The 27,054-nt window shown below is 53.1% G+C and overlaps 1 protein-coding gene across 3 annotated transcripts in view; it reads left to right on the top strand.

Moving 5' to 3' along the window:
- MGMT (O-6-methylguanine-DNA methyltransferase) overlaps nt 1-27,054 on the top strand; it is a 235,091-nt gene that overhangs the window by 32,045 nt on the left and 175,992 nt on the right. For all 3 annotated transcript variants that reach the window (XM_079137504.1, XM_079137505.1, XM_079137503.1), the window contains exon 2: nt 23,422-23,555. In XM_079137504.1, coding sequence (XP_078993630.1) covers nt 23,422-23,555 — 134 coding nt within the window. The remainder of the gene's footprint in view (nt 1-23,421; nt 23,556-27,054) is intronic.

The following is a 27,054-nucleotide window of genomic DNA, read 5'->3' as shown; positions in this document are numbered from 1 at the left end:
GGCTGAGTAATATTCCTTTGTGTATATATACCACATTTTCTTTATCCATTCATTTGTTGAAGGACACCTAGGTTGTTTCCATAGCTTGGCTGTTGTGAGTTGAGCTGCATCACTATAGTATGCTGTTTTTAAGTCCTTTGAGTATAGACCAAGGAGTGGGACAACTGGGTCAAATGGTGGTTCCATTCCAAGTTTTCTAAGCAATCTACATACTGCTTTCCAGAGTGGTTGCACCAATTTTCAGTCCCACCAACAATGTATGAGAGTACCTTTCTGTTCACATCCTTGCCGACATTTGTTATTGTATTCTTGGTAATTACTATTCTGACTGGAGTGAGATGGAATCTCGGTGAAGTTTTAATTTACATTTCTTTAATTGCTAGAGATGTTGAACATTTTTTCATATATTTGTTGACCATTCATATTTCTTTTTCTGTGAAGTGCCTGTTCAGTTCCTTTGCCCACTTATTGATTGGGTTACTTGTTTTTCTCGTGTTAAGTTTTTTGAGTTCTTTGTATATCCTGGAAATTAATGCCTTATCTGAGGTGCAGGTGGTAATGATTCTCTCCCATTATGTAGGATCTCTGTTCACATTCCTGATTGTTTCCTTTGGTATGAAGAAACTTTTCAGTTTCAGCATCCCATTTATTGATTCTTGATTTTACTTCTAATGCTTTAGGAGTCTTACTAAGGAAGTCAGTTCCTAAGTTGACATGATGTAAAGTTCGAAGTCAACATGATGTAGAGTTGGGCTTACATTTTCTTCTATTAGGTACAGGGTCTCTGGTCTAATGCCTATGTGCTTGATCCACCTAGAGTTGAGTTTTGTGCAGGGTGAGAGATAGGGGTTCAATTTTGTTCTATTATGTATGGATTTCCAGTTTTCCCAGCACCATTTGTTGAAGAGGCTATCTTTTCTCTAATGCATGTTTATGGCACCTTTGTCTAGTATGAGGTAACTGTACTTATATGGGTGTGTCTCTGTGTCTTCTATTCTGTTCCACTATCTTCTTGTTTGTTTTGGTGCCAATCCCATGCTGTTTTTGTTACTATAGTTCTGTAGTTTAACTTAAGGTCTAGTATTGTGATGTCTCCTGTATCACTTTTCTCTCTAAGGATTGCTTTGGCTATTCTGGACCATTATTCTTTTTTGGAATGAATTTAATGATTACTTCTTCTATTTCTATGAAGAATGTCATTGGGATCTTAATAGGAATTGCATCAAATCTATATAGGGTGTTTGGTAGTTTAGCCATTTTGGTAATATTAATTTGGCCTATCCCGGAACGTAGGAGATCTTTCCATTTTCTGAGGTCTTCTTCAGTTTCTTTCTTTAGTGTTATGTAGTTTCATTATAGAGGTCTTTTGCCTCTTTTGTTCGGTTGAATCCCAAATATTTTATTTTTTAAAGGCTATTGTAAAGGGGATGGTTCTCCTGATATCTCTTTCAGCTGATGTATCATTGGTGTACAGAAATGCAATTGATTTATTGGTGTTGATTTTATACCCTGCTACTTTGCTGAATTTGCTCATGAGTCCTAGAAGTTTTCTAGTAGAGTTTTTTTGGGTCTTCTAAAGATAGAATCTTGTTATTGGCAAATAAGGATAGTTTGAGCTCTTCTTTTCCTAGTTGTATCCCTTTAATTTCTTTTGTCTGTCCGATTGCTCTGGCTAGAGTTTCAAAGACTATGTTGAATAGGAGTGGTGAAAGAGGGCATTCCTGTCTTGTTCCAGTTTTTAAATGGAATGTTTTTAATTTTTCTCCATAAATATAATGAGGTTGGCCTTGGGCTTAGTGTATATAGCTTTGACAACGTTGAGGTCTGTTCCTTTGTCCCTAGTATTTCTAGCGTTTTGAATGTGTGTGGATGCCGGATTCTGTCAAATGCTTTTCTGTGGCTATTGAGATAATCATGTGATTCTTGTCTTGAAGTGTGTTGGTGTGGTAGATTACATTCATTGATTTCCATGTGTTGAACCAGCTTACCTTCCCGGGACAGACCCCACTTGATCATGGTGCACTCTCATTTTTATATTTTCCTTGCCCCAGCCCTAGATCTAGGAACTTCTTCCAGGAGCCTCAGTTCCTTTTGCAGAAGGATGCTAGCAGCCACCTTCTGAGGGGGGGGGGGGCGGTGTTGGTCCCCGCTCCCTCCCTCCTGCGTGGACAGGGCTGAGCTCTGCCTGACCCATGTGTGCACACACGTCTGCCTTGGTTTCTCTGCCTGTCGTCTGTGTGCACGTTGAAAACCAAGACCTCATCCTGGAACCTAATTGGAGCCCAACACATGGGTTCCCAGAGTCTGCGCTCTGCTACTGCTGATCGCCATGTGCCTGTACCCCACAGCTTCTTCCAGATGGACGGTGAGGCCCGTGCCGTGGTATTCCAGTCACCGGATTCAGGCAGAGCCGCTTCCTGTGCTTGCCTGTGAGGAGGCTTCAGTCTGCAGACTTCTGGAAACACGGAAGCACAGGTGGACATTCGGAGTAGGACAGACAGAAAGTGAAGTCGTGTTGTTTCAACCTGGAGGTGTGCTCCCAAGCAGACACGCCAGTTCTCTGGCCTCCTCACGCGTCCAGGTCAAAGGAAGCACCGAAGGTCCTCGGGTGGGTGTCAAGAGAAGCATGGCAACGACTTTTCAGAGCATCCGCTACTAGTTAGGTTTTCTCTTTAACTCATGTAATTTTCTTTCAGTTCTCATTTCTGCGGAATTTTTCAGTCTGGCCTGTGTGTGATTCGGAATGATTCTCAATTCTTTGTTGTAAACAGAAATATTGAAAGTGCATGAAATGAGGATGACCCCTCGCTGCGCCCTGGCTGTGCTTGGGGTGTACTTTTACAATTGCTAGGTCTTGCTTCCGGAAACAGTGAGAAGACATTTGGTGATAATTGTCCTGGATGTTCCCTTGCCTTTGTTAATGGGCTAGGTGTTCCCCAATCCGTTCCTTCTTAACTACATCTTCACGGTGTTTTACCTTCTCCTGGGCACAGACCTTCGAGGATGGATCCATATCAGAAGTCTCAGGATTGGAAGAAGGCACCAACGATTCCTCAGCAGTGAGGGGTGCCCAGTGGTGCCTTCCTCCAGGGGCGTCGTCCTTGCTCCTGCCTGGGCATTACTGGCTCCTGGCTGGGAGGCACTTTGGTGGGGTGGGGTGCAGGGGCTTACCTAGGGCCCTTGGGCTGTTCCTCTGTCAGGCTGTCTCTTAGGGCAACTCTGAAAAGTGGGAGTGTTGGTGGCAAAGAGGCCAGGCTCTGGAGTTGGACTCCCCGGCTTTAATACTCTACACGTTAGCTCTGTGCCTGTCAGAACTCAGTTACCTGTGCATTTGGGCTGCTCTGACAGCTCGATTCCTGTTGCATGGATGGCTTTCACTTAAGTTTAAAACCAAGTAGAAGGATGGAATCTCCGAGTCATACAGACTTTTGGCAATGCACTATGAAAACATTTAGCTCAGCAACTTTGTCTTGGTTGTGTCCTGGTTTCAGGGTCCCTGGACAATTCATAAGGAGCCTGCACTACTCTCTTGCACCGGAATCCTTGCTCTTAGCTGGTGGTAGAAGACTTGGGCAGTTTTCCGTCCATGTATTTGGAAGCAACAGTGACTTTTAGGTGAAGTTTGTCTGTGTACTCATAGGCTCAAAGTTGCTACCTCTTCTCCACCTTGGGCTGTGGCCCCGATCCCTCTCAGACGGCACCTGCCCATACTTAACTTGGGGAAGCTGCAGTGGGAACAGGTCCTCCCCTGTCCCTTTAGTCAGGTTGCTTTCTTTTTATAGGAATTGGCTTTGGGATAGAATGAGGAGCGGAGAACAGGACAGAGGGTGCGGCAGTGCCAGCCTGCCTGGGTCCCTGCCGCCCACTCAGCCCTGAGGACAACAGCTGGGTTTGGAGGCAGCTGTACCCAACCAGGGTAAAAATGCACTTCCTTCCAGTGAGTCTGCCTCATATTTCATTCATGTTTAAAACCGAGTTGACGAATATGAATACAGATATTTAGAGTTATTGTGCACTCATATTTGTTTATGTGCACGGTCCAGTTCCCAGACCATATCTTATCGTCTAAGAGGGAAGCCGTTAATGGTATCGTCCACAGTGCTGGCTTTTTTTTATTATTATCCTCTAGCTTCTGTTCTTCAGGTGCGCAGCTATTTCAGTATTATGAGGAATGATGGATGATGCAGGAAAGTTTCTTTGGAAGCACTTCTGATATTGCGCAATGCACTTGGGGGTCAGCTGCACTTGACTGATGCATGATTTATGCCGTGTCCCTGCCAGTTCCCGAGATAAAGCTGCCGCTTTATCAAAAATGCCAGCAACTGTGATTTAGAATTTATAAACCTCCGTTTTCAAATAATTGTTCTGATTACTTTCTGCCCTGGCAATAAAATGATAAAGGTAATTGCACACAAATGTGAGATAGCACCAAAATACAATAAAATTAACCTGAATTAGCTTGACTTGTCGATGAGAGGTATTTATGAAATGTGGTGTTGCAATAAGGGAGAGTGATCTTATGGCTGGAAGGTGAGTTATCGCCTTAATGTAATTCTCTTTGAAATTTAAAAAAGAGACTGTTTCTGTCGAGGGTGATTGTGCTTTTGAAATTAAGTTGAAGTGATTCTCATAATTGGCAACAGTAATGCACTTGGAAGGTAATATCTTTTATTGTGTTATGCCTAGCTGCATCACCTCTCATTCCGCAGCTTCTGGCTCCAGCCTTTCTAACACTCAGGTGGAGACACATGCAATCCTGTCAGATCCGGGGGTCTTGGGGTTTCATTTTCTCTGTGGCAGTGCGCCCTGTCTGAATGTGACAGACTTCCCCCGCAGTTGATTAGTCATTCAGATATCAAAGGCTAAATGTTATGATTTTTAAAAATTAAAGCAGGTTTTCAGAGATGGCATTTCATTTCCCTGCCTTGTAGCCGGACCGCTCTCAACAGGGTGAGGCTGGTGCTGCCTCTTTGGTACTCACATCTTGTAACCTCTCTGTGCTCCCGAAGGGAGGTTCTCGGATGCTGTCTGCCTCCACGCGCTGCTTCAGTAGTTACCCTGGGTGCACGCCCAGGGCGGGCCTGCACGTGTGCCCGCAGCCTGGCGGCTTGCTTACTGGACGTGCCTCGTCTGATCTGCATTGACATTGGGGACGACTTTGTCAGAATGGTGAGTGGACGACGTTTGGGAAAGTTGTACAGAGGTGAAGTCGATCTTCCCATTGGTAGTGTGGTCCTGTTCCTGGAAAGCCTTGGGGACAGCGGCCTCATAGCTTCAGAGTCTGGCTGACTCAAGGGAATGTGCTGCAGGACATTTGAACAGGGCTCAGGAGGCAGGGTGACAGGGTGGTGGGAGTCAGCCTGTGTGTTCTGGCACGTTCCCTATTCCTGCCCCTTCAGTGTTGGTGGCCCCCACAATCTTTGAGGACCTGAAAATCCCTCCCAGTTCCCAGGAGGGCCTTTGAGGACTGGAGAGGACTCCTGGGGTCGCCCACACCAGCTGGGCTGTGACCAGATCAGGTGCTCCCGGGGCCTGCAGGGAAGGGCCTGCTCCCCGAGAACCTGAGGCAGGCCTCAGAGGTGCTGGGCAGGCCTCCGTGTGCTGAGCAGGCACTGCCCCCAGCCATACTCCCAGCTCTGTGCTTCAACACTGGTACGGTCTGCAGCCTCGGGGCTGCCGCTGCTCTTCTGCTCCTGCCTGTTGTTGCTCAGTCTTGTTTCCACGTGAGTCTGGCTCCTCAATGGCACTGGACGTCGGGCTTGTGAAGGCCACTCGCTGTTCCTTGGTGAGCACAGCATAAAGCCGGTGCTGGAGCGCCCCGCCTCCTCAGGTGGTGCCTGTTGTGTGAGGGTTTCTTGACCAGACCAGCGGCTCTCAGCTGGGGGTGTTCTCACTGGAGACGCTGTTGGGTGTTGTGGTTGAGGAGTGCTACTGGCCTCCAGTGGGTAGCGGCCAGGATGCCGGTGCGCATCCCACCAATGCACAGGCCAACCCCCAGATGATTCCTTGGCCCCACATGTCAGCAGACCATAGTCCAGACCACCTCTGGGTCTCTCAGTGCCTGTTGTCCAGAGCCCAGTGAGTGTTCAGTCCCACCCCCTGGCCGCAGTGACCCTACTTTTGCCAGTAGCATTCCATCCTCTCAGACGGGATCCTTCTAACTCATCATTGACTCCCTCCTTCTCTTTCTTATGCCATCCCAGTCTGCAGGGAGAGTTTTCCAGTTCTGTGGGTCTTCTGAGCGTGCCATGTCTCGTCCCCTGTAGCTGGGAGCACAGGGTGAGAAGATGCCTGTAAGGATGTGGTGCAAGATGCCCATGAGGACATGGTGAGAAGGTCCCTGTGAGGACGTGGTGAGGACATGCCTGTGAGGACGAGGTGAGAAGGTCCCTGTGAGGACGTGGCGAGAAGGTCCCTGTGAGGACAGAGGACATGCCTGTGAGGACGTGGTGAGAAGGTCCCTGTGAGGACAGAGGACATGCCTGTGAGGACATGGTGAGGACATGCCTGTGAGGACGTGGTGAGAAGGTCCCTGTGAGGACAGAGGACATGCCTGTGAGGACGTGGTGAGAAGGTCCCTGTGAGGATGCGGCGAGAAGGTCCCTGTGAGGACGCGGCGAGAAGGTCCCTGTGAGGACGTGGTGAGAAGGTCCCTGTGAGGACGTGGTGAGAAGGTCCCTGTGAGGACGTGGTGAGAAGGTCCCTGTGAGGATGTGGTAAGACAGTGGTCTAGGTTTGATCTGCCACCTGGACTGTCAGGGTGGTGGTGTTGCTGCCAGCCCCTGCCTCCCCCGGGGTCCCCTCTGCACTCACCCTGCATCCGTGGGCCTGCTCCCTGGGAGCGGTGTTCTAGGTCTGGTTCGGGTCCTGGGCGTACTGATTTTAACTCCCTCTGCTGTGTGTAGTTGGAGGATGTGCCTTGGGGAGAGCGGGTGGACTAGAAACGTGGGCAGATGTTCTCACCTGGCAAGGCGCCCTTGCACAGGCAGCTGTCTCAGGACCCAAGAGTCAGCAACCCAGCTTGGTGCTGGGCTCCTGGAGGAAAAGTGACCCTGATGCAAGAACCAGGTTAGCACCCTCCTGTGGAGTGGGTCTTGTTCAGCTGGGGACATGGGTATTCCAGGAGTGAGCTTCTCAGCAGCTAAGGAGTCCTGTGTTCTGGTGCCAGGGGACACCCTGGAGTGGGTCCGGGATGGGGATTTATGACCCATGCTGTTGGCAGCTCCTGGGGCCTCTGGTGAGTGGGCCACAGTGACAGGTGGGTCCTATAGCCGGTCACTGTCCACGTCAAACCACATGTCTTTCCAGCTCTGCTGTGATGGCTAGTGCTTTGATTGTGTCAGGTGCTTGTGGGACGGAGAAGCCTTTGGGACTCCCAAAACAAGTGGATCTGCCTTCGTTACCTTTTATCCGTTCAACCTCAGCATCCAGGAGAGAAGCCTAAAACGTTTCTTTTTTTTCCTCTGCACTGTTTAGGGTCTGAATCGAGTTAAGACATTTACTGAGCCGCTGGGTTCTGGTGGGGTGGCAAATCCTTTGCAGGTGAGGGGCTTCCGTTCTGCGAGGCTTCTGCTTGTGGGGCCTCGCCCACTCTGCTTCTCTCACTACACTTGGCTTCTCTTTTGGGCAGCCCCTGGCCTCTTGGAGCCTAGGTGGAGGCTGTCGTGCCCCTCAGTCTGTCTGCCCCTGCCCTTGGGTGGCGGCCCCTCTTGTGGCCAGATGCCCTGGGCTGGGGCTGCAGCATTGCTATGTGGAGGCCTCTCCCCTGCAGTTCGGGGGCTGTCCACCTCCAGAAGTCCCTGCTCCCACAGTTGCCCCACAAGTGGTGACTGTGGTGGGTGGTTGGCACAGGTCTTCCTAGAACATCTGGTGGAGGTCCTGCCGAGTATGGGCCAGGGGTCGGTGCGGCAGGAGGCAAGTGCTGCCTGGGCGATCTTCTGGCAGAAGCTGCTTGCCAGGGGGACATGGCTCTGGCTCCAGAGGGCACAGACATGTCCTCAGCATAGAGAGGATCTGGGTAATTTGGAAGACCACGTTAAGAAGACGTCTCAGGCCTGGCTGGAACTCACCTGTGTGGTTGACGGTGCTAACGACTTGTTCCAGTGAATCAGTTAAATGAAACCCAGTAACTCGGGGGCAGGTGGCCGGCGGTGGAGACCTTGCAGGTCTTCCTGGGCAGCGCCGATTCCTCATCTGGAATTCAGCTTCACGAGGGTTGTGCTTGCCTTTGCCTTTCGGGTTGGAACGTTTGCCTTTCCTTTAGGAGATCTCGTTCATTGCTGCTGCCCCAGAGTGTCGGGTACATATCGCTCCAGCTGTGGGCAAAGTGCCCCTGCGATGGTTTAGCGCTTGCTGTATTCCCACAGTGTACTGGCCGCCGTTCACACAATGCATGTGTCATCCCCGCCCGGAGAACACATGGCGCCTCCTCCTCTGGACAGCTCGCTGGATACCATGGGCCGCCCTCCGACCCTTCGTTGGCTGGTCCTCTTTCGGCTTGCTTGGCTCGTTGGTGTTTCTTGGCACTCCCGCGCTCTTTCCGTAGATAAGGTTGCGTTTTACTGAGGAGGAAGCAGCTTCCGGTGATGCTGTCACTCATTGCAGGTCAGAGTGGTTCAGGGTCAGCAGCCCAGGTCCTCTTGCAGGAGGAGCCAGGCTCAGCACGTTTCCAGCTTACCCAGGTGACCTTAGACAAGTAGTTCCGCTGTGCTCTGTAGTGTCTCCAGCACTCGTCAATTTAGCTCTTTCTTTTTCTGTGTGATTCTGGGATTTACAGCGTTTGCTTGATTCTTTGAAATCTCTCTACATAATATTTTTAAAACACCGAACACCTGGGTGTTGAGAAGCTTCTCCTGCCCCACAAATTGGCGTGGCACGGCATTGCTCCAGACCACCTGCTGAGGAAGGGCAGCAGAGGGCCTGGGAGGCCCTGGTGGGGTGGCGGTTGCAGCAGGTTGGTCGTGGAGCTGAGTGTGGGGGGGACCCCCAGGGCCCCCCAGTGCTGGAGCCAGCAGAGCCCTGCTGCTAGGCCCATGTGCCATCTCCATGGGACAACCCCGTGACCCAGGCGCCCCCTCGATGCACTGTCCTCTGCCCAGTGAACCCCTTCTGGGTCCTCTGGGAGAACCACAGATCACCAGAGGATGCTGGGAGTTGCCAAGGGGGGTCGTAGAAGGAAAGGAGGTTTTGATGTGACGCATCACAGAAGTGATCCCTCAGAGAGTGTTTATTGAGCGTTGCCTAGAGACTAAAATAGATTATAGTTGTCAAAAATCTGTGGTTTTGTAGGAAACCACGCACCTTGGGGAAGACCCTAAGGCTGATGGTGAGAGTGGGTGGAATACTGGGAGAAGCCTCAGTCTGACCTTCCTCCCTCAGCCAATCCCAGGGGGAGGCCAGCCGGCTCAGGATGGAGGCCCTCCCCACCCCTCAATCCAGAGCCCCTCCCAAGTGCATGGCAGGTGCAGAAGTCCAGCCCACCCCTGCTGCTGTGCGGCCAGCCGGGCCCAGTGCTGCAGAGCCTCACCTGAGGCGGACGCCTGCAGAGAGCTTGTGGCTGAAGAGGGGCCAGGCGGGGGTCTGCGTGTGCTAGGCACTGGGGCACTGACCTGTGAGTATGGCTGGTACCTCCCACACTCTGTCATGCGCCACAGCCTTGCTGGTTATTTCAGTTAATTCAGTAGTTTTATTGATCCATATCAGATACGAGGCAAGGAAGAACTTTAGGATTTTTTCAGAAGTGTAGCTAGTGACAAAGCTGAAAAATACATAAGAGCTTGATGATGGAATTAGGCAGAGATAAGGGCAGGGAAGTCAAGGCATTCAGTATTCCAGATGCTGCATGGCACAGATTTTCTGTAAAATACCACAGAAGAGACCAGGAATTAAGCTTCTTAGGGGTCAGAGCAACATTGGGACCCAAATTAATGGCCTTAAGCTGTTGCTTAGTTTTCGGTTGTTTAGTCTTAACAAGGCCACGTTCCTCAGCTGTCGGGTTTTATGAGTGAGTCAGAAGCTGGGATCAGAGAGGGGCTGATCTGCAAAGGGCAGAGGACCTCTGGATGGGCTCTCCAGGGGCAAAGCGCCCACTAAGCTCCACCTGTGCAGGTCTGGACTCTCCTGGCCACAGCATCACCTGGGCTCAGGCCACCTGTGCTGGCTCCTCCTGCCGGGTCAAATCTGTGTTTGCACAAGCTCCTGGGACTGGCCGCCCTGCAGGGAATGGCACTTGGTCAGATACCGTCCTCCCAGGTCCCTCTGCTGCTCCTTACTTGGGTGGGGGCTGGCTGCTGACATAAAGCCAGCTAGCTCAGGCTCAGACCTGGCTGTGCGGTGGGCCAAGAAGGGCAGGGGATTTATCTTGCCCAGTGTCTGCAGGCTCGGAATGCTGGGGACTAGGAATCCGGAGCAACAGGCCTCCGTTCTGTCCCCAGCACTTGCAGAAGCGGGGCAGCAGGCGCAGGTGACCTTCCCATTCATTCCCCCAGCTGACCTTCACCTTTCACAGCTCCATCTGTCCCGTGCTGCTGCTGACTGCTTGCTGCACGTCTCATCTCCACCTGCTTCAGTGTTTCCTGAGGACCTCCAGCCAAGACCGCGCTCCTGGCCTCCTTTTATTCTGTTAGGTGTACATGTATTTGAATCTATAGCTCAGTACCTCATCCACCACGGCTGCAACCTCAGCACCCTGCAGTCACCAGCCCCAACCCTGCAACAGCCCATCTGGGCACTGGAAAGTCTCTCTCTTGTCTTTGAACCTCAGGTTTCCACCATCAGAGAATTGGCCGTGCCTAGGAGGTACATTAGATGCAGACAGCCTCTGTCACTGAGTTGTCACTGAGTTTGGCTCATCAGTGCAAAGACGAAGCATTGTTTTGCATCCTTAGCCTTTTGGTGTCTTGAATGTAGGTGTTTTCAGTTGATTTTTATGATAATCATTGGCAAGGATGTGGGGGACCTGGAAATTGCATGCATTGTTGGTAGGAATGTGAAATAGTGCAGCTGCTGTGAAGAACAGTTTGGGGGCCTTCAAAAACTGAAGCAGAGTTGCCATATAATCCAGCAAGTCTGCCCTGGTGTATACCCAGAGGGACAGAAATCAGGGGTTCCGGCAGGGACTCACACCCATGAGCACGGCTGCGTTACCACAGTGGCCAAAAGCTGGCAGCTGCTGGTGTCCCCTGATGCAGGAAGGAATCAGCAAAATGTCCACACAGTGGAGTATTCTTCAGCCTCAGCACGGAAGGGAGCTCTGGGGGACATGGTGTCAGTGAAGCACGCCAGTCATGGAAGGGCAAATACTCAGGAGCCCCTTCCCCGAGGTTCTGTGTCCAGAGAGTGGGAGTGTGGTGGTTCCCAGGGCTGGGGGCCTGGTGTTAAAGGGCACCGAGCTTCTGATAGAGTTGATGCGGGTGTTTGCACGTGGGCGGAGATGATCATGCACCATCCCTGAAGGGGTTTGGTGCCATTGAGTCTGTACACTTTCAGAATAATTGACATGACAAATACTGTGTGCACTGCACAGTAGAGTGCACTTCCTAGTGTAGGCAGAGGGCTGTCTGGGCTGTTGTATCTAACGCACCTGGTCAGGTGGCACCAGCACGGTCAGGGGCTGAACTTGCTGGCAGCACGTGCTGGGCAGGCTGCAGGCACAGTGCTGGACGCCAGCTATCTCAGGGCTCTGCCTCACACCCTGACCATGGTGACTGTTCCCACTCCTTACCCCGCCGTGGTGCTCGTTGCTGGAAAACAATGAGGGCAGATCGTCTCCACTCACACAGGCCGTGGGAAGCGGAGGGCGAGGCCCAGAGAGTCATCAGGATGCTCCTGGCCCCAGGAGTGGGCGGGAGCCACGCTGCCTTCCCTGTCCTCTCCGTCCCTTGCCTTTGTGCCCAGACACAGTGGGCATGTGCTGGGTGTCCTGGACACCCTGCAGGAAGGAGGAAACGCAGGATGGTGGAGTCTGAAGAAATAGTTGATTGCCAAAGCTTTTTCATTCTTGACAGCCTGGATTTCTCCTCTGATTCCGGTTACCTTTGGAATTAACATCACAGATCTAAGAGGTTATCATCTGTGAATATTGTTTGAGGAATTCACTCTGCTGTAATGTAGATAAAATGTACCTGCTGAATTTTGCAATAATGTTCTCCAAGTTTTACATTTTTGTTAGTTTTTGAAATATACTATAGAGGTTTCCCTCATGGTAGTGAGAATATATCAGTGCGAGAGAGAAATAATTACATTCCTCAATTATTGGAATGAAGATTGGGTGCATCCTACATATAATTTTGTAATAATCCCTGTTTGTAAGGAAAAATATCTGCACAGTACTTTGTCATTGTGTCAGTTGTAGATTAATAGGCACAGGTTGATTTTTGTTATTGAAGCATAGATTCTGTGTATAGATGGAGATTTTATGTATATCTTTCCCATGTATAGAACAAACATCTCAAACCACCTTGAGACAGAAGTGATTTTTCTACATTAAACATTACATTTCTACTTGAGCCACTGCATTCCTCTGGCTTCATCTGGTCCTCCGTCCTCTCTCCCACCCACTGCTGTGGTCTGAAGGCCAGTCACCCCAAGTCACTTGTGGAAAGCCAGCGCTGAGGTGCTGGTGTCTACAGGCCCTCTGGGAAGCCCTGCCCATAGCAGGGGACAAGTGCCCTGCTGGGGAGACTCACCTGTCCTTCCCCAGGCGGAGACACGTGAAGTGCCCCTGAGAAAGTGGGCGTGCACCTTGATCGTGGCCTCCCGCCTCCAGACTGGGCGAAGGAAGTCCTGCCGTTCTGAGGCTCCCGTTCCCGGCCTTTGGTCGCCCAGTCTGAGCAGGCTCAGCACATCCCACCCCAGGTGGCTGGTCTGTCCATTGCCGTAGCACCAGGACCGAGAAGCTGTGTGCACCACGGAAGCTCCTGCAGCTGGGCAGTGACGGGGCATCTGCTGACCCCCACCCAGCAGGCTGGTGCAGCCTGAGAGGAAGGGTTGGTCTTCCCCTGCTCCACTGCCCCGCTTCCTGCAGTGGCCGGGGGACAGGTAAGGACCAGAGGAGTCAGAGGTCCCTTTGGGGGTCACATGGGCGGGGCCAGTGCGCGGCTGCTTCTCACTGTTCCAGAGGCGGCTGGGGCCCTGGTGGGCGGTGTGGCTGGGACTTCACGGTCTGCCGGGAGGTGGTCAGAAGGGGGAGTCACCTGTGCTGCTCCCAGGCAGGGCATCGGGCTTGCTGCCACGCGCTCTTCCCCCTCCGCTAGGCGTGCCCGTCGCCTGGGCCGGGCGCCTGTCTCATTGCTTCCTGGCCATGGATCGAGTCCTGGACTGCCTCGTCATGGGGAGCAGTCTTGGGGACAGGGGCAGTCCCTAGGTGGGGACACCGTGGCCACCTGTGGGTACGAGCCGTGCGATTCTGGAGGAGGCGCCATGCTCCAGTTGGGGTCCTTGAACCGTCTCGTGAGGGGCACGACCGCAAAGGGGCATCTCCGCCTGTCCAGATGGGCTGCGGGTCACGGAGCAGGCGCGGGAGCCGAGCAGAGCTGCCAGTGCGGCGAACAGCCTGAGGCGGAGCCTTCTTCCCGAAGCCTCTGCTTCCACCGAGGAAGCCACAGCCAGGGAAGGGAGCGTGAGGGCAGGCCTTCCTCCAAGGGCCAGCTGTGTAACTTACTTCCTTTAAATGAACGAATGCCAGTCATCTGGGTGTCAGGCTGCCGTGTGGTCCCTGTGCATGTCCTGCCTGCCGGGTGGGGCAGCCTGACCTCTCATAGGTTCCCGGCTTACATACCCTAGTGGGAGCCACGCTTTTGTTTCCTTTTGGTTTTGGTCCTGAGGATTGAACCCAGCCTTTTTAAGATTTTTAATTTTTGGACAGGGTCTTGCTAAGATGCTTAGAGCCTCACTGAGTGGCTGAGGCTGGCTTTGAACTTGTGATCCTCCTGTCTCAGCCTCCTGAGCCTCTGGGGTTACAGATGTTCATGACTGCACCCGGCTTTGGACCATTTTTATGTTCGTTCTTCAGATGCTCAGCTGTCTCTTTCCAGCCCTCCTGCTGGTTTTACTGCTCCAGCTGGTCGCCCAGGCCCTCTGTCCTTGGCATCTCTATGGTGGTGCAATCTCATGGTGGTGTCCAGCTTTGCCATTGGCGAGGTGGGGCTGGAGGAGCACATTCATAACTGGAAGGAGGAACTAGGGGACTCTTTTGATGACAGCTGTAAAGCACGTCTTGCGGAGCAGAGCCAGGGAGGGTGAGTGGGTGGGGACACTTCGGCGTCACCATGAGTGGGGAGGGGGGAGCTGACCATGTGTCCCCCTTACCTGCATGGCACCTGTGGCAGTCAGCTGGCCTAACATGGAGCAGTGTGTTGAGAGATGAGCCCTGGCTGGACAGCGAGGTATGGTGGATCGCCCTCCTGTCTCTATGTGGGGCAGGATTCCCCCAAGTAGAAACCCACCACCAAACCTAGATTAATTTTAAGAAAGAGCTGTAATCAATACAGAGCAGCATGGGAAAACAACTGCTCTGCTGGAAATAGCATTCTGCAAATTCAGGTCCAGTGTTACTTGCTCAAGATGGGACTGGAGGAGGCAGCTCCCTGGAGCTAACGCATCTTCTTCCCTTTTCAAAGCCCAGTTGGACTCCCCGGTTGGCCAGTGGGTCACTAGTAATATGTGTGCTCGCAGCAGAAGTGCTCAACCATCACTGAAGTGGAGACCTTTGAGCCAGGTGCCTTCTCGTCTCTTGCCCCCACAAGCGTGCCTCATGTGCTCAGGGTGACCTGAGAAGTCACTGTGAGCCCAGGGTGGCCTGAGGCCCAGGCTGGGCTTTTCTCTCTCCACGTCTGGGCTGTGTCCCACGGTTACTCCAGGGAAGTTACATTCCCCAGTTTAACTGAACTTCCAGGATTGTGGACAAAGTGGATAGTTTCCTTTGGTTTCTCAAAAAGGTTTCCTCCAGTTTCCAAATAGGATGGGTGGTTCTGGGTCCCTGCCGACAAGAAGGGGCTGTGTTCAGGCTCCAGCAGGTTCGGGTGAGTCAGGCGCACTCCCTGCCTGCCTCCTCCAGGGACGCCTAGCCTGCGTGTGGGCTGGCAGTGGGAGTGTCCCATGCTGTCCATGTGGTCACAGGTGAGGGCGTGTGAGAGGCCATACAGGTGCCACCCGGCAGTGCTGCGTATTCACACAATGTGTTTCCGTGTCCCTCGTCCCTGTTCTGGCTCCATTCTGGGTTTATTTATTTATTTATTTATTTATTTATTTATTGGCACCAGGGATTTAACACAGGGGTGCCATGTCCCCAGCCCCTTTTTTATGTTTTATTTTGAGATAGGGTCTCGCTGAGTGCTTAGGACCTTGCTAAGGTGCCGAGGCTGACTTTGAAGTTGCGGTCCTCCTGCTTCAGCCTCCCCAGCTGCTGGGATTACAGGTCTGAGCCACCATGAATGGCTCAATTCTGGGTTTGTAACGAGGGAAAGCAAATGTGACTTTCTGTTCTGTGGAATTTACCAGCTTCCCTTGGCGGCATTTTCTCCCATGGTGGATAGAGTAGGTGTGGAGCGTGTGGGACGGTGCCAAGTGGGGCACACACGTGTGTCTGTGCTGTGAGTGTCACTGGGGCTCGCACGCCTGGGGGCTGTCACTCGAGCCTGTGGCCTGTCCCTTGAGTGAGAGGGAGGTGTGCTGATTCCCGCTGTCTGCCCCTTCCTGTCCAGGTGCTGCCCGCAGGCCTGCCGACTGACAGGTCACCTCGAGAGGCCAGCAACCTGTGTGTGATGTCATTTTCTGTAAGCCCTGGACGACGATAAATTCTGCTTTAACTGTTGTAATTAAGACTTGAGACTGTGAAGGTGTCGGTGAGGGGAAGGACCTGTCCCTTTCTCCAGAGAAGAAATTAATTGTCAGAGTGCGTGGTACTTGAAGAATTTACTGTAAGATAAAAGACCGGTGTTTCATTCTTGCATTTATTAGTATTTAATCAAATGGAAAGTGCACTTTTGGTCTGGAAATCTTGGCTTCAGCCGTGAGATTAGACTGAATTATTGTTTAAAGAGTAAAAGGCACAGAATTATATGTTCAAGTTATCAAGCCTCTGATCGACTCTGGGTATAACGTAACTAATTTAGAACATGAGATTTCCTGCCGTGTGGTCTGGAGCCTCGGGTTAATTGTTCGGCAGCGAGCGTGTTTCCGTGGCTGTGTGGCCTTGGCTGGATGGCACCGGTCCTCGTCAGAGCAGTGTCACGAAGGCCCTGCTCGCTCATGGCCGCCTGCGCGTATCTGGAACGCCAGGCTCCTCTGCTGGGGACACCGAGTCATAAATCATTGCCAGCTCCTCAACCCAGCCTCCTTCACTGCGGAAACATGATGCCGCTAAGTCTTCATCAAGGATAAGGGGACTTGATTCTACTGGCTCACATGCCAGCGTGCAGGTGACCCTGGTGGCAGGCTGGGTGGCTCTCCGCCAGGACGCGATAAAGTCCCATAGCTGTGGTTGGTGCTCAGAGACCGCATTGGCCTCCACAGAGGTCCTGGGACACATCGCTGGCAGGTACGAGAGAAGCCTGGGGCCTCATGTGGGCATCCAGTTTGAAGACTGGAGTTGTGCGTGTTGAGAGAAGCAGCCCAGTGGGCCTTGGCAGCCTTGAGGGGTCTGAAGGGAGATGGACTGAGCAGTGGCCTGGAATAGCCCTTGTCTGGGAGTTTGGGAGGGGTAGGGTTAGGGTGCAGGTGAAGCCCAGGGGTACACTGCAATTAGCCTGTCCAGGTTTCTCTCTGATATTGACCTTGAGCTCCTTGCTGGCTTTGTGAAGTGCCCAGGGAATGCTACTGAAGGGCATGGGGCTTCCACGGAGGCCAGGGAGGCAGGGAGAGAAAGGTGGCAGGTTGCACCTGGCCACTGGTGCCCCATGTGTCCATGCCAGGAAGTGTCTCAGGCCTCCGGGGTCTTCAGTGTGATTCCCACCCGTGGTGAGAGTGCACGACTCCTGGACACTGGCTGGAGGTGGCCCAGGATCCTGGTGGGTTCCTGTGGTGAGCTTTGGTCTGTGGCCATCAGAGTTGGTGATTGAGCCTGGAGAGATCTATGCTAGCGAGTCCCCACATTAGCTGACCACCTCCTCAGTGTGTCCCTGGGGAGAAGCACGTCATTCAGGGAGAAATCCAGCTGTGCACAGTGACGGCTGTTAGCCTTCGGAGGCCTTGCCCGGCAGCCTGGTTGCAGACGGTCACCGCATGCCTGGCTCTGGTAAGGCCTCTTCTGGGGGTGATTTAAACCTGCCCTGCTGTCTGCCAGAGGAGTTCCAGGACTTTGTCCTGCACCGAGGCAGGTGTCCCTGTGATACCTGGGACCACGTGCTATCTGGCTGTCCTGAGACCTCCCTCCTGCCCTACGCGTTCCGTTCCCCAGACGTTGCTCTGCAGAATGAGTGCTTCTGCTGTGACAGATTCAAGCTGCAGCTCCCAAGTCGCAGGCACTGACATGGCGTTGAGCACAGCCTGCTGCCGCCTTCCTCCTGGTGGGCAGTCGTGCCCAGTGCCTTCGTCACTCAGAACCTGGAGTCAAGAAGCGTTCCAGACTATGGGTGTGCGCCGTGGGCAACATGAGCTGCAGACTCGAGGGTGGGGGTGCCCTGGGCACACACCTGCGGCCAATGAGGACCCTGTCCAGCCAGTGAGATGCTCAGGGTCACCCTGCATCAGCATGAGGCTTTTTGGCAGGCCTGCTTGAAAGGGAAAATGTGGGATTTTCTCCTTTTTTTCCCCCACAGCAAAGTATAAATGAATCGTTCCTGCTGGACATTAAAATGTGACGTGGGAGTTTTGTGGGGTTTGGGTGTCTGCTTGCTGCAGAGGCCGAGGGAGTGGCGTGGGACCTGGGTGCATGTGGAGTCTCCTGCACGAGGTGCCAGGCTGTGAAGCTCTCCCTTCTCACCGGGCCGTGTCCAGGTGGAGGAGCGTTGTTGGGCTTTATCCCGAGCAGCCCAGGCCTACAACCCGCAGGAAGCCCAGAGCAGGCCAGGCTCATTCCTGCCCCAGGGCTGGGTGCTGCGGCACTTCCTGCTCAGCAGACCTGGCCTAGAGTCTGGGGACCGTTTCTGTCCAGTGAGTGAGTGTCAGAGGCCAGAATGCTGGAGTTAGGGCTGGGTTCCTGCAGCAGGTCCAGGATGTTGGCTCACTGAGGTTTGGGAAGCATCTCTCAATGTCCAGGTGTCCCTTACAGCCCGCTTGCCCAAGGAAAGGCTGCAGACAGGAGGTTCAGTGTACCCTGCGTGCTATCAGGGCCTGGAGGGTGGAGAAGGGCACAGCAGAGCAGCCAGTGGGCTTCTAAGACCAGGGGGGCTGTCCCAGGAGCCCTGAGGCCTGAGCTGGCTCCCCCTGCCTGTCTTGTGGGCCCATCTGGTCCTCTCTTTTCTTTTTCGAGGACTGGGCATCTTCTGGTAGGCTCAGGTTCTGCAGTCTTGCTGGCCAGTGGCTCTCAGCCCAACCACTGGGGTCGAGGTTGAGGGACGAGAGGAGCCTGAGTGTCAGAGCAGAGACAGAGGGTCACAGCTGAGGAAACCGCCCCTGGTCTTTAAATCCAGAGTCGACATGAACTGGGGCTGTCCACAATGCCAGTTCTGGTCCTGTCTTCACCTGGGGCTGCAGGCAGACTGCCTGGCGTCAGCGTCCCCTGGTGGGAATCCTCCTCCTTCCCTTGCTGCTCACAGACGCCTGTCACTCTGATGGGGAGACTGGGCTCCCGGGTGCTCTGCTTGCTTCCAGAACTCTCCTCGAGCCTGTGGCTGCAGGATCTGTCGCCCCGGCACAGTAGATTCCGTGTGTGGTGGGTCCACTTCCGTGGTGGGTTTCTTCTTGCTGGGCCAGGTGTTTGGGCTCAGAGCAGTTTTTGTTGTGATAGTTTCTGCTTCACCAAGCCCTCAAATTTTTTATTTCAGCAAATTGCCAAAAAGTGAGCAAAGCAGGATAACTTGAACACAGCATGCTGCGGATGGCGCTTCCCTTCTTCCTTTGAAAGTGGCTCTCTGTGTGGAGAAGTGGCTTCTTGGTTCCATGAACCCTGCCTGTCTCCTGTTGTACCTTAAAACACTGTGATATTTTCCACACGGTCTGCATGGTGGCATGAAAGTGTTTTCCTCCCCACAACTGAAGAGCAAAAAGGTGGACAAGGCAGCCTCCTGCAGCGCCCTCCAGGAGCCCGGGCACGTGCACGCAGGGCATGAGCCCCCGACATTACGTGGGATGTGGTGTGGACTTACTCAAGTTTGCAGAGCAGAAAGGCTATTAGGGAAGCCTGCAAGGAAACAGGCAGCGGATGACCCAGGTGATTCAGAGCCTCCGTGTCACATTCTGTCCTGGTGGACATGCTTCCAGTGAAGGCAGAGGCTGCTCAGCTGACCTGTGCAGGTGGGCTTGTGGTGGCCGTGTCACCTGGGAGCGCTTCCCTACAGTGCTTGTGGCCCCGGGGGTTCTGGAGCAGGTCAGGTCTGCGCACAGGCAAGCGCTCTGCGCGCTTCTCCGCATGCTTCGTGTCTTCTATACGCCTCCCCCTGGTGGTCCCGTTTCTGGTTTCTCTGACTATCCTTCACTGCCCAGACTCAAAGCAGCGTCGAGGAGCCACACAGGAAGTAGCACTTTGACTTGCTTGAATTCAGCTCACAGCTGCACCCTTGGGAGGAGCTTGCAGGGAAGCTTGGGTCCTAAGTGGATTTTTAACGTGGACTGTGCTAGTTGGTGTCTGGCCTCCAGGTCTGAAGACCAGGGCTGGTGTCCTCAGCTGTGCCCTCCATCTCAGCCCTGATGCTCGGGTGCCCTCACATCTGCGCTGTCCTGTGCCACAGTTGGCATGTTGTTGAGACAGCTGGGGTGGAGTCTAGCCAGACCCTGGGCTAGGGACTGGTCACTTCTGAAACCTTGCTGCGAGGGCCGATCAGCCTGTCCCCAGTGCGCCAGGACCTTGTGATTAGAGTCTTCGATACACCAAATCCCCATTCATTTCCGTGGCCGTCATGGTGAGGCGCACCCCACCCACGCTGCAGTGGCCCCTGATCCCGAGTCTGCGGTGCGGCACCTGAGCAGGACAGTCTTGTCTGAAGGTGGCTTGAGATCCGAGCAGCTCCGTTGCAAGGCCAGTCATGTAATTCCAGGGCAGCGTTCTCCATTTGTCCGCGGTGAGCCTGGCTGTGCAGAAATGAAGCAGCAGACCAGGCAGGAGACGTCGCAGTGTGATTTTGAGCAACCGCGGCCCCACTCCCAGCTGGACATCCAGACCGCTGCACCTTGTCATTGGGCAGAGCCATTTCCGCCTAACTGGTCAGTAGCGCAAAAGGAACTGAGCCGTACGTGGGCATCTGTTGAAGGTGACCCAGCATGGTTCTCCTGGGGAGACCCCGGGCCCTTGTAGCCCTTAGTGGGGGGCTTTGCTTCTCTCCAGTGTCTTCCTGCCAGCTTTCCCTCGGGGTGGGGCGGATGCCCTGCACCTCCTCTGCTGCCCTCCTGGGGCTGTGGAGTGTCGTGAAAGGAATGCAGTGTGACCTCCCTCCTGGGCTTTGACACCACGTGGCTTTTCTCCAAGGACAACACTCCCCTGCCCGATCTTGAGGGGGCTCCGGTGGGCTCAGGGCGAGCTGTGCTGATGCTCCTGACTCTCTGCTGGGAGGTCGCTGAGCTTGGCTTGCTCGGGCTGGCTTGCAGGGTCTGTTCTGTGTCCTGGATGGGTGCTCCTTCCACCGGCGAGGCTCCCACCTGACACGCCCACACCAGCAAGGGGCTCTGGGCCCTGCTGGAAAGCTGCTCATTCCAACCTGTTTCTGAGCATTTCTGTGGCACAGGCTCCTGGCATGGAAATGGTTAAGAGTGAAAGGTTCAGAGCAGCGAAGATGCTTCTGGAAGGCCAGTTTAGCTGTGTGGCAGGCCTGGGAAATGGCAAGTAGGGGAGACGGAAACATTGTCTCCGGGCCCCTTGCTTTTACCATGGTGAGGACTGGCCTCTGGCGCCAGCCGAGTCATCCAGAACATTGTTATTTAAACGCTATTCATGCTAAAAGGGAGATGAAACAAAATTCACTTCATTTTTCAGAGGTCTCCAAATAGCCATGAAGAATCAATTTTTTTCTGCCACCAATTAATGTCAGCCCCTCCTGTGACTTTAGGCGGATGCACAGCCATGCGGGAGGGCCTGCAGGCTCTGGGGTGCTCAGGACTGGATCGCAGTCGGAAACAAGCCCAGGACACGCCTGCGTCCCAAGCAGGCCTCGGCAGACCCCACGCTGGCCATGCAGGCAGACAGCACAGGAGTGTCCAGCCCTGTGGTCCTCTCAGAACCCAGGATGGCATCACATGCACACGCTTGTGGCTACTGCTGTTGGCAAGCACTACAAGAACCTGGCTGCCTGAGCCCCACCAGGCCTCTGGTCTGCTCCTGGGGTCCTGTCTGTGGTGTCCGTGTTGTTCATTCAGCAAGCAGGAATGGTTTGGTCGAACAAACCATTTGTCCCTGGTGTGCTCCCTGAGGTCCTGCTGGTAGCCTCCCGGAAGGCAGACCTTCCTGTCTCCAGGGGCTCCCTGCATCCAGGGAACATCCCTGTGTCCAGGGAAGGCCTTCCTGTCTCCAGAGGCTCCCTGCGTCCAGGGAACATCCCTGTGTCCAGGGAAGGCCTTCCTGTCTCCAGGGGCTCCCTGCGCCCAAGGAACATCCCCCTGACCAGGGAAGGCCTTCCTGTGTCTAAGGGGTCCCCCTGACCAGGGAAGGCCTTCCAGTGTCCAGTGGGTAAGGTCGCTATGTCAGGGGGTCCCTGTGTGCAGGGCACCCAAGCTTGGAGGAGAGGCGCCCTGGGTGTTCTTCTCTGGCTCTCAGCCCCTCTGAGCAGGCGCAGGTCAGATCCCTGGCTTCAGCCCACAGCATGACCGCCTCTCTGGCCAGGACTGCAGCCTCGCGGGTCCCCAGTGAGCCTTGACGTTCTTAGGCTACTACGGCCACCTGCCTCCTCCTGTCCCCAGGCCTGGCCTCTTGGCTCTGCCACCATGGCCTCATCTCACACTGAGCTGCTCTCCCTGCTGTGACTGGGCTGCCTCCTCCTATTCTCAGGTGTCCTGGGCCCTCGTGGTCCAGGACCTTGCCCTGCAGACCTGCCTTGTCCCCCTCCTCCTCCTGGAAAGGGACTCTGCCTCCTACCATGCTTCCTCCTCCAGGAAGCCTTCCTGGGCCCCCAGACCTTACAGTGCCCTCTGATGCACTGTCCACTGCAGCTCTGGACTCGAGGTGACACCAGCCTTCCTCTACCTATGGAGGATGGTGTGCAGATGCTCTTGGTGACCATGCGGAGAAGACGATGTGCAGCTTTCTGTGGCTTCTCCCTCTCCCTTTCTGGCAGGGCTGATAGACAATCATGCTGAAATTGCTGCTCTTCTTTTTTGGCAAGGGGGCAGCTGGTGGGTCCTGGTGCATTATCTTTGACTCACGAAGTTCTGCTAATGGGCTGGAGAACCCAGAGTCCCAGTGAAAACAGCCCTGAAGAGCTGGCCGTCCCTGGGAGGCTCGGTGTCACCTATTCAGGGGAAAGGTGGTGCAGTTTTGCTTCAGTTCTGTTGAACTTGTCTGCGAGTCTCAGGAGCTTGTTTCCTCGCCTTGACCTAACTGAAGGTCCAGCTGGTCAGACGTGGACAGGAAGTGGACCTCATTGCTCATTCGCAGCTCAGGTTTTTGAACTCATCCATTATTCCAGTTACAGACCTGCTGCCTTTTCTGTGTTTTGGGCCTGATTTGGATGAAGCCTCCTGGTTCTGCTGCCCCTCCCCTTGCTGTGTGACTAACTTGGAGTGTTCTGTGACTTCAGGTGGCCTTTGGTGGTCAGGGAGCTGGTTCTTGATGCTCTCTGGATGAGAGGTCAAGGTGGGCTACCGAGAGTCAGAGTGCTGGCCGAGCTGCCCACCGGGAGCAGCACAGAGCCCTGGCTGGGCCATCCCAGCTGTGCTAGGGAACGCACCCCAGGCCTGGGGCCTCTGCTGTCCGGGGAGCTTTACCCCCACCACGCTACCCCCAGCCCCAGGGGCCCAGACTGTTTGCTTTCTGCTTCTGTCCTGTGGTCATCCTCTTATTAAAGCAAGGTCCACTTGGTTTTGAGAACTGTTTAAAGAGCTGCACCCAGCTCGGCTCCCACCTTTGCACTGATTAAAGACAGGTGGAAGAAGAGGAGTGTAGTAATTAGAGGAACGTGAACAGAGGGGTAGTGTTGGTTGGCTGCTCTAGGTAATTGTGGCAATTTTTTGTCTTGAAAGTAACCGTTGCAAAAGTGACATTAAATTACAACCCCAAGGAAGAGACCAGGAAGACATGGGCTAGTCCTGTGTGCAAACAGCTGGTGCTTCTGCTGTGCATGAAACCTGCCAAATCCTGTGCACACGCTCCTTACTTGACCTCAAATCTCTTCTCTCCAGGCACTTGGCAGAATGGACAGAGCTTGTGTCCTGAAGCTCAAAATGCTGGAGAGCCCTCTGGGGAAGATAGAGCTGTCTGGCTGCGACCAGGGCCTGCACGGGATAAGGCTCCTGAGCCCGGAGACCTCCTCTGAGTAAGTAAGCGCCGGCCACCATGGTGGGCACCAGCTGAGAGCAACAGATGTGACCTGTTGGTCACAGGGTAACGTGGGGCCCACGCTGCTGACCGGACATTCCTTGTTGTCTGCCCTCACGCATTGGCCCTGCTCCATCTCGGTTAGCTTCGGGGACCTCGCCTCTGGCTCCAGGACCATGGATTCATGGGTACCTTCCAGCGGGGGTGACCGAGCACTGAACATCTGGTTCTGGAAAGCATGTGACGTGAGGATGTCCCTGGGAATTTGGTGGCTGGAAGATGTGTGCCTAGTCTTGCTTTCTTTAGATGCAGCCTGAGCTTTTGGTGACTGGGCCTGTGGTGAGTTTTGAGCTCCGCTCTGGGCTGCAGCGTCAGGAGTCAGGTGCCCTCCTGGAGCAGTGGGCACGGCCTGCAGGGAGAGAGGCGGCTGGTCCTTAGCCTGACCCGGTGTCGCCATTCCCAGAGGACGCACTTCTCTCTTGCATGATCCTCATTGTATTTCTCTAATTGTAAAAACATAAAAGATGGAAAGCGCTCTCTAATGCTTTGTTCTGAAATGCAACATGGAACTCCCTCCACTCATTGACTGTGAGCAGTTGTGTTAAAATCCCAGTTCCCGTTACTCCTGACAGAAGGAAAAAAACCACCCACTCTTATGCTCCGTGTTTGTCTTAACTGGCTAATAAACACAATGCCAAGAACATTAGATAAAGAAAATACATAAGAAACATAAAAATTGATTTTAATGGACCCCTGTCAGAGACGGCTATAATGAGCAGGAGTGTGGTAATAAATATCCGTGTTCCCCTCCACCGTCGGGGCTTTTCCTGTAGAGCTGCGTGTTACAATCAATATAGCCTTTTTTAAGACTAAAAAATAAGCAAACCTTTGAACTACATGAATATGCTCTTCAGTCTATGAGAACCATCTGGCTGCGGTGTTCAGAAAATCACAGGCACCAAATAATTTGTAGGGGAAAATGTCATTTTCTTTCTTTGCATGTTCAGTTGCTCAATAAATCATAGAAATTATGGGTTGGGGGTTCTCCCCACCCCTTTCAGGGAAAAAGTAAATGTCCTCCTTGCAGCGAATTTGGGAAGAAAGTAAAAATCGGCCATTATAAGATAGGTTTGGTTAAGAGCCCGTTGTGGATCATGTGAGCAGAGTGAAGGGGCTTGATTTTGAATTTCTACTTGGGGAACCTTCTGGCTCAAGTGAGCATCAGATTCAGCTGTGAAAACAATCACCAAGTAGTGGCCTCTTATAAGGCGCAGCGGGGGGGCGGGGACAGGCTAACCCCCTGGAACAGGCTTCTCCAGGGTCTCCCCAGGCTCGGCCCCGCCCTGGCGCAGCAGGGGAGAGGAAGCAGGGACGCAGACTCTGCTCCATCTTCCTCTGACCTCCTTGGCTGCATGGAGCAAGGGAGGCAGCCGTCGGGTTCTGGTTAAAGCTAGGGCTCTGTGAGCACACGGGAATGGAGTTCTGAGGGCAGCCAGCCGCGTGCAGGTGTGGTGGATTTTGTGAGGAGCATTTAAAAGCTCGAGAACAGCCAGGCGCTGAGTGAGTGAGGCAGGAGGATCACAAGTTCAAAGCTAGTCTCAGTGAGGCCCTGTCTCAAATAAAAGGGACTGGGGATGTGACTCAGTGGTCAAGTGACCCTGGGTTCAATTCCTGTTACCCCTCCCCCCAAAAAAGCTTGAGAATAGTATAAAACCCAGAATCACATTCTCAACATTATGTTATTTTAAAAGAATGGTAAAAATTGCATAGCAAAGCTTCGATTCTCAGTGTACGATTGATTGAGCTTTGATGACATATCCAGCCATAGAACCACCAAGATCGAGAATACCCAAAAGATCCCCGTGCCCTCCAATCCACAGTTGGTCATATTAGTGGGTCGGTCTTGGTCGAGTCTCTTTGTAGACACCTGTTCTCATTTCTCTTGATTAAACCCCAAGTTGGGAAGTGACTGGATCAGATGCCGGATATGTTTGGCTTTGTAAGAAATTGCCAGAATTTGCCCAAAGTGGCCTCCCTGCTTCCACCAGCAGCAGGTCTAGGATGTTCCACCCTCCCTAGGACTGGTGTCTGGTTTCAGGTGGGTGTGGTGTGCTGCCCCTGTTGGTTGTAATTTGCATTCTAAGCCTTCTGTCCCTCTGGAACCAGGCTAGCAGAGGTTTTGCCATTGATTTGTGGTTTCCCATCCAAGTACTTTGTCAGATCTGTGAGCTGTGATATATATAAATTTTTGCTTGCAAATTTGTTTTTCTGATAGACTTTTGATGAGAAGGTTTTAGTTTTGAAGAATTCAGTTTTACATTTAACGATTTCTTTCTTCAAGAACTATTCCCTGCTGTAATTTCACCAATATATTCTCCTGCAATTCTGGAAGCTTCTTCCTTGCAGTTTTTGTTGAGAGAGGTGACCAATTTTGAGTTCCTTTGTGAGCCACAGTTCATTTTTTTCTTAATCAGTTTTTTTTCAGGATTTGTTGGAAAAAGCCCCCAGAGTTTTCCCTGTCTAATCACCATGGTGCCTTTGTCAGAAGTCAGTGGCCGTGAGTGGGGTCCTGTCTGGGCACTGCTGGGCACACCGGTGCTTGTTCTCTGCCAGCTCACGTTGCCTTGGCTCCATACTTTGGCGACCGGCCTTGAAATCAGGGAGGCGCGTCCTCAGCCTCTCTTAAGGTCACCTGGTTCTAGGTCTTGTTGTAACACATCACCTGCAGAGTTCGGTGCCCATTCTTGTTGGGGGGGGGGGGTAGTGGAGAGTTGTGTGAATCTGTTTTTTGGAGATTGACACCTCGATATTGAACTTGTCAATCTGTGACATGGTTTTGCTGTTTATTTGGGTTCTCTTTCGTTTCCTTAGCAGTGAGTTATAGTTTCCAGCATAGAGACCTTGTGTGTCTTTTGTGAAATTGATTTTTAAATACTTTGCTCTTGATGGTATTCCAAGTCAGTTTAAAACTTTAACTTTTAAATTATTGCTGCTGGTTACAGCAATTGATTTTTGTATGTTGATCTTACATTCTGTGATCTTGGCTAAATTCACGTGCCGTAGTGTCCACCCCCCACCTCCTTGCCTGTGGTTTTACTTTCTGATGTTTGTTACCCGTCCTCAGCCAGGATCTAAAAATATTAAATAGCAACTTCCAGGAAGAACCACTTCATAAGCCCTAAGTTGTGTACCCGTCTGTAGACCCTCGCTGCTGCAATCTTCGTCCCTTATCCAGCGGGTCTGTGCTGTATATGCCACCCGCCCATCAGTCCCCTGCCAGCTGTCACGGTTATCAGACCCATGGTGGTAGTGCAGTGCTCATGTTCAAGTACCCTCGGGTGTACAGTGCTGGCCCCACAGTCGTGCTGGCAGAAGCAGGGAGCCTCCCATCACAGGTGCCTCCCATCACAGGGAGATGCCGTCCAGTGGATGCCGTCCAGTCAGACCGTGTGCACGCGACTTGCATCTCCTTGGAACCATTCTGTTTTGTGTTGATC

This window comes from Sciurus vulgaris (assembly GCF_902686455.1).
Source record: "Sciurus vulgaris genome assembly, chromosome: 4".
Lineage (NCBI taxonomy): Eukaryota > Metazoa > Chordata > Mammalia > Rodentia > Sciuridae > Sciurus > Sciurus vulgaris.
The sequence above is the reverse complement of the archived record's forward strand: the minus strand, read 5'-3'. Positions and strand labels throughout refer to the sequence as shown.